Here is a 9562-nt window from a genome sequence, read left to right as displayed (position 1 = left end):
CCTTGGCTTTGAATCCCAAGACTGCAGATGTCTTTAACCTTCAGGACGCTAACCTGAACGTATGTAATCGCCATGGAAACGAAACTACTTCGATGAAGATGTACAAGTACATTTACGTAGATTTTATGATGACGTAAGTGTGACGTAACCAACAATCAAAGCAAACAGAAAATAACCATTTAAAAGTGCAAAATTATAGCAAGTAAAATCATCGTTTCAAAATAAAAAATCTTTAACAAGGTGGAGGAAAGGGAATCGCGTGCACACTACCATTACTCACAAAAAAGAGGATAATTGCCAAATAGCCAAATAAGTCATTGTGTGGTTCCGAACTTCCGATTTACACTTTACTTTTATTTTACACGTGTTGCAATATTGTCAACCTTCTAATTTGATATATTGTCATAATGGTTGTACTTATCCGGGCTATTCACGTAGTCGTAGAGCGCCACATAAAAAACAAACAAACAAACAAACAAACAAACAAACAAGCAAGCAAGCAAACAAACCGAACGAACAAACTAACTAGCAAACAAAAACAAAAACAAATAAGGAAACACAAATAAATAAATAATGACAAACACCAACAACAGAGTAATCACAAAATTAGCATTAAACAATAATGACCCCATGTGGAATTGTGACCATTTTGCATAAAGGAAAACATATATTAATTCTTGATACTGCAAAACATTCATTATTGTTGATACTGATTTGTGATTTGTTGATGTTTGTCATATTTTTTTTATTTATGTGTTTGTTTGTTTGTTTGTTTGTAAACAAAACAAAACAAAACAAAACTAACGAGCATGGGTGTCATGTGGCAAAATCCCCTCTGAAGAACTTCTAATTTTTCTTTCGGATGGTGATCATTGAAAAATGACGTTTGCGTTTGCCTTTTTGGTGTACTTATAATTATGCGAGCGGCAACTTACTCAGGCAGTCCATAGACCCTCGTGGAGAATCTATCATGTCTATGGACACTCGTATTCCACGACCATGCGACCATCCGTACGTACATCCTATACAGGTATACGATATTTATACAGGCCTGGCATGCATGTTGGGTCAAAGACCTTTGGTGACAGCTACGCGCATGTCAACTGCGCATCCGCCATATTCCACTAGGAGTCCATCGGCGCTGCGTCCGGTCCGAAGCAACTGTGGCGTTGTTTCATCATCTGCAGATTCTTAACTGTTTACACTGTTGATCTGATGTTCTTGTGCTTTCGGACCCTACGATGAATACTCGTCTTCTATGAGTTTTGAGTAGGACAGAGTTCAGGATTGTTATGGTACGTAACTAAACCGTCGATCAACATGATCGTAAGTAACTGACACTGTGAAAGTGATACGTTTGTGGTGTACAGGCCAAGCCCACGGCCGGTCACGAGATCGGACGAGAGTCCGTTCTTGCATGGATGTCTTGAGTGAGCTTGAAATAACGACCAGTACATAGTTTGTTGCCATCAGATTTTAACTTGTGGTCTTTCGTGATTGCCACGCATCGCTCGCTACAGACAGAGGGGACCAGCTGAGCTGTATGCATCATGTTGATGCCACGGTTGAACCTAAACAGCCACTTGTCTCAACCGGCTGATCAGCACGTGCAGACAGCGTGCCAGTGCTTACCAGTTACAGTCAGCTGTGCATTTATAACACGTGAGAGGAATCCATTATCACATAAATGGTATACCATATACATGATATACCAAAGCAAGTGATAATTTATGGAGAGTCACTAACCCGGTTCTCGTAGTTTATGTTACATAAACAAACTGACTGCACACAGTGATCGTACATACACCTACATATGCGCTTATGAAAGTTGTAACTGAAGCCACTTCCGGAGTGTTGTTGTTGTTCTTGTTCTCAATCGTGATCGCATATTTAGCAAACGTTATAAAAACTTTTAATCGAGTGTTGCTACTGTGATCACACGACCACAACACACCCTGTCTGACACATTAAAGTGACACATCGCCATGGTGCAATCAAGGTCATATGAGATCAAAATTTGCATACAAAAAAGCACCTTCTGTTTTTGTGCAGCAATGCATAGCTCATTATAATGAGAGAGGACACAAGTTTGCATGTGAATGTGATTGTGGATGACAATGATCACTCTTGTGAATGTTACATCATAGACATTGTCTATGGTTACATCAGCAAAAGTTAAGTTGCCAACGAAAGGAACATAGAATAGAAAGAGGGTGCTCATGTCCTGGATCACCCGCTGTGTAAAATCTACTGGGGTTTCCTACCAAGGTTCCCAAACAAGCTGATGTTAGATTGTATGGGAAACTGCAACTTTTATCCCTTTGTCCATGTCTGTTAACATGGTTCCCAACATTAGCAAAATTACTGAGCCCTTGCATATAATAAATTATACCCTCTAGCTTTTAATACCCCCACCCCCCAACTTCTTTATTCAAACCTCAGACCACATTAGTGGTCTGAGTTCAAACTTAATAACCTGGTTCAGGGTGGGATTACAGTTCAGGTATGAAAAACAATTGTCGGGCAGAGATATAGAAAAGGTTGATCCTGGACATAGAATGATCCAATATCATCCACGTAACTCTACTGATAAGATAACTGTGACTATTAAAGTGAGAACGTGGCATTGAGTCCTTGGTCTTTAACATAGAAATATATCTGACACTTTTCATGACTTACAGTAGCACTATTTTGATATATTTTGTCACTGACAGTGTGCACACTAGGTAGGTTACAGTCACTTCTATGTTATGCTTGTTATCAATCACATTCAAGATACTGTGGCACCTGATCTAGTGTACTTTTGGAAGACAAAGATGACAGTTTGACCATGGAGGTATAAAAATAGATTATTTTTATACCTCCATGGATTGACCATTGTCGCAATATTGTTCAAGACAACTATTTCATTTTTAACCTCTGAATGTAACAAATATTTATCAGAACCACAGAATTTTAATGTTATCTGTTTTGACTATATGCACCAGTCTTGATTCAACATTACAAGAAGTCATCAACCCTCATGTTACTGACTCAAATGACTGAATTCAAAACTAGACAACAGACAATGGCACTCCATTGTCTGTTGTCTGTTGTCCTGCAAAGTGACCTCCATGGCATCCAGATTGCCAAAGAACTCCATTCAACATGTTGTGAATATTACAAAAAGTCATTGACCTTCATGTCACCAACCCAAATGACTGAATTCATAAATAGACAATGGACAATGACACTCCATTGTCTATGGTCCCACAGTGTGATTTCCATGACATCCAGATTGCCAAAGAACTTGTATTCCTACAAATCACCAACATGTACTGTAAACCTAGATATGTTTGCCACTTGCCAATTTTGCAATTTAGTCGTCTTTAACTACTTTCTTTCCAGCTATTTACCAGATTGGTACATTGTGTTCATGTATAAGAAGACATTTTAGTCACTACTAATAGTCACTACAGTACTACAGTCAACCCAGCTGTATAACTGGGGACCTGGTAGGATGTAGGTTGCAATGTGAAGGCTTTAATCCTATGCGCTTAAACGGCTGCAATGGATTGTATGCTCCCCAGGGAGTTGAGGAAGACTAAAGGGCCATTGTGCTGTTCTGATCCGAGCCAGGGTAATAATTGTAAAGCGCTTTGAGCGCGGAGTGGGAAAGCGCTATATAAGAACCCAACATTATTATTATTAATATGTGCATTTTCGTTGTCTAGTTAGATTAAAGCGAAAGTAAGTTTTTAGCACACAGAAAAAACATCGCAATGATAATAATATTTGTTTCTTAAAAAAAATTCATGTTAAAAACATCTCAAAGTGCTGAACATGAAACTGTAATAAAGTCATAAAAAAATAAAATTTAGTTTGAAATATTGTCAGCGTTATCAAAAACACTGAAAAAAATTGATATATAAAAACAAAGTTTAGAGTTATGAGAATCTTAGTGGTGTTTATATTGTGGCATAAGAAATAAGCTGGTCTTTAACTTTTTCTTTGGCAATGCCATGTGTATTACTTGTTTGTTAGTATATGATATACTAGTACTTTGATTGTATGTACTTTGTATTGTATATGTAAATTATATTAGTAATATGCAAATGTATATGCAAATTCATCACCACTGTTGTAAAAATCCTGGGGACTGTTGTATGTCCAAAGCTATGTTAATAATTCTTTTGGAGGTTACTTCACTTTCTAAACTTAAGGTTTGTGGTTATATTTGATAGCTTTTCCGCTCAAAAACTATCTAGGTACTTTTCAAAACAACAATAAATTGTTATGAAGGATATTGTATCAAATTGAATCACATACATAAATATGTTATTTTCTCGGTAGAATTTGGAGTAACCAATTGCCATGGCAACGTTTCAGAGATTACGCAGATTGGCTGTCGGAGGTCTTGTGGTAGCAGGTGGTGCAAGTGCTGTGTTTTTTACAAGGCAACAGTCAAATGTGAGTACCAATTTGAGATATTGTTTGTTCCCCTCTATTTGTTCTTTGTTCAGCCAAGGAAAGTATGTCCAGTGACCTCAAGGGCCCCTGGGTTTTGCCACTTCACTGTTTCAAGTTTTAGATGAGAAGTTACAAAACCCTTAGGTCAACAGTATTTTCCAACTGAATGATGAATAGTACTTGGGAATAATAGAATTATACATGCACCTGCATAAGTTATGAAAAAAACAAGAGTAATGGTGACTTTGAACATTTGTTTCCAGTTTTGAGCACTGCAGAATGAATGAATGGGTGTTGCCATGGTGCACAATGACCAGGGTTTAAAAAACCATATTTCTAGTTTGAACACGTTCAACTTGGCTTGTGCATGGTATGACATCTAAAATATGTTGTAGGAATGTGATTGTTGTTCTATTAAAATCAAACAGCTGTCAAGTGTAAGCATTATATTAGGGCCAGTGTTTCATACATATGCAGACATTAAAACTGTACACTTTCATGCTAAACTGATTGATTAATTGATTTTGAGCATGTAAAATCTCAAAGCTGTCTGTAACAAGTACTACTAGTATGTTCACACTGCATTACAAATATGACAATTGACTCTTACAGGGGAATTACGTTGTAAACTGAAAAGCTGGTATTTGGGTCGCATCCAGATTGTATTTTGTCTCTTGTGCTTAAACTCATAGTCTACATAATTCAAAGTGCCCTCATACCAAAGTCATACCATATTATTAGCTCAGCTGAGATCATTACCTCCATTTGTTCTATCTATTAAGCTGTAGCTCTGAACTTTGACCCTGTAAACCTTCCCTATGGACTCTTATATTGGATGGGACCAGAGTGGACTCAAACGCTTTAACAAACTTAGGTTGGCCCTAAACTACCTTCTCACACCTGGCCTAACCTAACTTGATTCTGAGCTCACTTTAATGTTCACATTTCTTATAAAGTCTGCTTTAGACTAGAGTTGCCTCTGATTTGACATCAAATATCCAGTGTTACTCCCTATAGTATGAAAGCAAGACATCAATTGTATATGTACAACTTCTTGTATACATGATATTTAGTTCTTCTTGGCCACCCAGAGACAGGGTGTGTTATCACTCTAAGTTGCTTTCCACCTGTGGGTGGTTGCACAAGCCAAAGCTGGGTCTGAAAATAAAAGTTGTCCAGAGGCAACATCTGGGTGGGGATGGGGGTGGAGGTTTCTATGGTAACTTTGGTGGTACAAACCTAAGTCATTCCTATTGTCTTCAGAAGGCAAAAGGACGCTGTGGCTCTCAAGATAAGTCATCAACTTCACTATTGCTTTCAAGTACTTATTTATCCATCTCCTTTTTACATTTTCAGAAGCAACTACAAGCAGCAGAGTCAGGAAAAATCCCGGAGTATGCTCCCCTGAAATCAAGAGAGGAGCAGTTAAAAGCACTTGGCGACACCCCAGAATATGATGTATTTATTATTGGAGGGGGTGCCACAGGTTGTGGTGTTGCCTTAGATGCTATTAGCAGAGGTAAACATTTTACAAAAGTTTTGAAAATAAGTTGCGTTCTAAATCTTGTTCATGACTTATTTCTGTTATACATGTATTTGCTCTTAAGCATGTATTATTTCCAACTTGCCAAACCCAAACAGCATCAAACAATTGCAAAATTTGTTGACCTATAATTGCACTTTTCAACTGTACTGTTTACATATGGACATCAAGCAAGTGTACACAGTATCATCGACATATAATTCAGCTTATTAGAAGGACTGGTAAATAGTTTCATATGAGTCGCATATCAACTTATGATTCTAGTAACAGACAAATTTCCTAACGTATTTCTTGTATATGCTGTATATTTTGCTGTCTAAAGACAGTCACTGTCAACTTAGGATACCGTTACTAGTTTCCTAACATATTTCTTGTATATACCGTATATTTTGCTGTCTAAAGACAGCCACATGTCAACTTAGGATACCGTTACTAGTAATACACTAACTAGTTTCCTAACATATTTCTTGTTTCTACCACATTTTCAGGTCTAAAGACAGCTCTGGTAGAAAAAGATGATTTTTCATCAGGGACGAGTAGTAGAAGCACCAAATTGATTCATGGTGGAGTGAGATATTTACAGAAAGCTATTTTAGGCCTAGACTATGAGCAGGTATGTCAGCCATCTTTCTTACAGTCCTTCTAATTCTTGGTACCTGCAATAGCATTTTAGCTCATGTCAAAATAGAACAAGAAGGTTGACTTATTCTCAGTACCTGCAATAGCATTTTAGCTCATGCTAGAGGGTCAAAATAGAACAAGAAGGTTGACTTATTCTCATGTGCACCTATAGTAATGCATGTGAAGCACGTGGAGTGAAGTTATGGTGTCGACCAAGAAATTGAATGTTCGTTATTTTAGTGATGCGCCTAGGCAGTAATATTCTATTTCAGGTACTGAGAATTGAAGTATAAACCATTAACTACTGCAACATATCAAATACATTACCAAAAATTTAGTAGGGTGGTCAGATCAAAGAAGTGGCAATTTTGTGCATCATCACTGATAACTTCAATTATAACAAATTTCAATTCATGCTTCTTACAAGGACAGAGGTTTGTTATTGTTAGACATCACTCCAACTAGTTATGATGATGTCATCCAATAGGCAGGGTTTATGTGCAACAACGAATAATTTTGTGTGCCCATTTGTTGGTATACATTTAAAACAATTATTCAACTTTGCCACTGTGTAGGCAGTGTTGTGACTGCTAAAGCTAAATCTACATCAGTGCATTAGGACAAGTTCAGTAATGTATCAATATGTTGCAGTACTTCATCATTCATACTTCGATTGAAAGCACTGTAGCATCAGAACAAGTTCAGTAATGTATCAATATGTTGCAGTACTTCATTCATACTTCGATTGAAAGCACTGTAGCATCAGAACAAGTTCAGTAATGTATCAATATGTTGCAGTACTTCATTCATACTTCGATTGAAAGCACTGTAGCATCAGAACAAGTTCAGTAATGTACCAATATGTTGCAGTACTTCATCGTTTACAACCAAGATGTTGAATAGTTGTGTCCCTAAACTATAGACACATGTAGGATACCTACTGGTTGACATGGCTATAGATAAACTGTAAACCTATTTTCGCTACCAGAAAATTTTGCAATTTTACACCCTTCAGCAAGTTCTCAAAGACAAACTTTTGTTACCAGACTTTTACATTGTGTTCATGTACAAACAGGTATTTAGTCACTACATTTGTACTTGCTTTCCGGCAAATTAGACAAAAATAAGTCTTAGCGAAAATTTCCAGGTTTACAATATGTTATAGGACATTGAACACCAACAAAAAAGTTACTGTCACATTGCTGATGGTGTCCTACTTTTTCAAACAAAAACTACAAACTTAATGTATCATGTGATGCTAGCGAGGTTACTAAACTTTACAACACTAATTATGTTATGTACATGTCTGCATTTGTATGCATTCCATCCCCTATCTCTAGAATACCACATCCCATTGATGTGTATTCACACATAGACAGTAGAAAAAACACAGACAATACCCTATTGTTGAACATTCCATCATGTTCAATTTAATTGTACCTGGATTGTACCAGAACCTTTCTTTGTCTGTACAAAGTGCAGCCACTTAATATGAATAGCTATAATGAGGGTCTCAAGGACACAATAAAGGTCTTTCTCCTATTGTCATTTCTTTGCCTCTGCAAATGAGCTGTTATTGTACATTGAGTTATTATACACAAATGGGCTGGGAATGGTAACCTTATTTTGCATTAGAAGGTGCTATCGTAACAGGATGATCAAAATGAACATCAAAAGTTATGGAAAGAATCGCAAAGAAACAAAAACTGGGACAAAATTGGAACAGTTGAGTGAGAGTGCTTGAACAATGCAATGAGAAAAATCAATAGTCTGTAACATACACACAGACATAGCCTACAAGCCCCAAAGCTAGGATTCTAGACTAACATGTACATGGATAGGACAGACATTGTTTATATTGTATGGGAGATTTATAGATATGACCTCCATGTTTGTCTGTGTGTCTGTGCATGGTAATCACATGTAATAATAATCTTTATTTAAACTGGATAGTTCTTTATTATAAGTATATAAACACTTGTCTCCCAAGAAGTCTAGTGAGGGCCATCCAGTATTAATGTAGGTGGAAACCGAAGTACCCCGGGAAAACCTGTATTGTTCGGTAGAGTCAAACTGAACGACACTCTTCTTACTTACAGTGTGGTAAATTTAATCGAACCCAACTGCAGTGGTAAGAGGCAAGTGGTTTAACCACTCGGCCACTGACAACCCCAAATAACATCACTTATGATAGCAGTGTTTTTACTAGGTCACTATTGGGTCCACCCAGTGAATTGTCTGACTCCACTGACATAAACTTTAAGTGTAAATGACAGAATTTGATTCAATCCTGATATTTCAACTAATAATTAATCAAGGACTAGTTTACCTCCTGTAATTTTAAAAAGTAAAAAAAAAAAAATAAGGAAAACTATGTTGTATACTCATTGTATCTCAGTGTAATCTTATGTGGTACATTCTTTTTTTTCTTTTTATTTGGGGGTGGGGTGGGGGGACACACGCTGTACATACAATATTTTTTATTTTTTTTGTTTCTCTCGAAATGAAACATTTCTGAAAAAAAAATTACACCAAACTTTCTTACTTCAACTGTAAAAAATGAAATTAGGTAAAAAGTAAGTATGAAACGGAAAGTGCAAAGAATGGCTACTAAAATGCAATACGTCCTATACTATAGCCCAGTGTGTCCTCTGAGCATGCCATTGACGCACACTTTCTAGTGACGCGCCAAAATTTGGTGTTCCCCTATCTCTTACTATGTGGTGACTAGTGTGTCCTTTAAGACAATTTGACATGCCACTGATGCACACAATTTCTAGTGACACACCAACATTTGGTGTTCCCCTATCTCTTACTATGTGGTGAGTGTGCCCTCTAAGCCAATTTGACATGCCACTGATGCACACAATTTCTAGTGAGGCACTAAAATTTGGTGTTCCCCTATCTCTTACTATGTGGTGACTCACAAGAAATGCCAGTTTTTATCAT

At 37.1% G+C, this 9562-nt stretch overlaps 1 protein-coding gene across 1 annotated transcript in view; it reads left to right on the top strand.

The window, feature by feature from the left end:
* Positions 1-1123: 1123 nt before the first annotated feature.
* Positions 1124-9562, top strand: part of LOC144450477 (glycerol-3-phosphate dehydrogenase, mitochondrial-like) — a 41145-nt gene continuing 32706 nt past the window's right edge. The window contains exons 1-4 of the mRNA XM_078141094.1: positions 1124-1295; positions 4333-4449; positions 5806-5968; positions 6481-6605. Of these exons, the coding sequence (XP_077997220.1) occupies positions 4354-4449; positions 5806-5968; positions 6481-6605 (384 nt within the window). The 5' untranslated portion in view covers positions 1124-1295; positions 4333-4353. The remainder of the gene's footprint in view (positions 1296-4332; positions 4450-5805; positions 5969-6480; positions 6606-9562) is intronic.

This window comes from Glandiceps talaboti, chromosome 20, assembly GCF_964340395.1.
Source record: "Glandiceps talaboti chromosome 20, keGlaTala1.1, whole genome shotgun sequence".
In the NCBI taxonomy this organism is placed as follows: domain Eukaryota; kingdom Metazoa; phylum Hemichordata; class Enteropneusta; family Spengelidae; genus Glandiceps; species Glandiceps talaboti.
The sequence above is the reverse complement of the archived record's forward strand: the minus strand, read 5'-3'. Positions and strand labels throughout refer to the sequence as shown.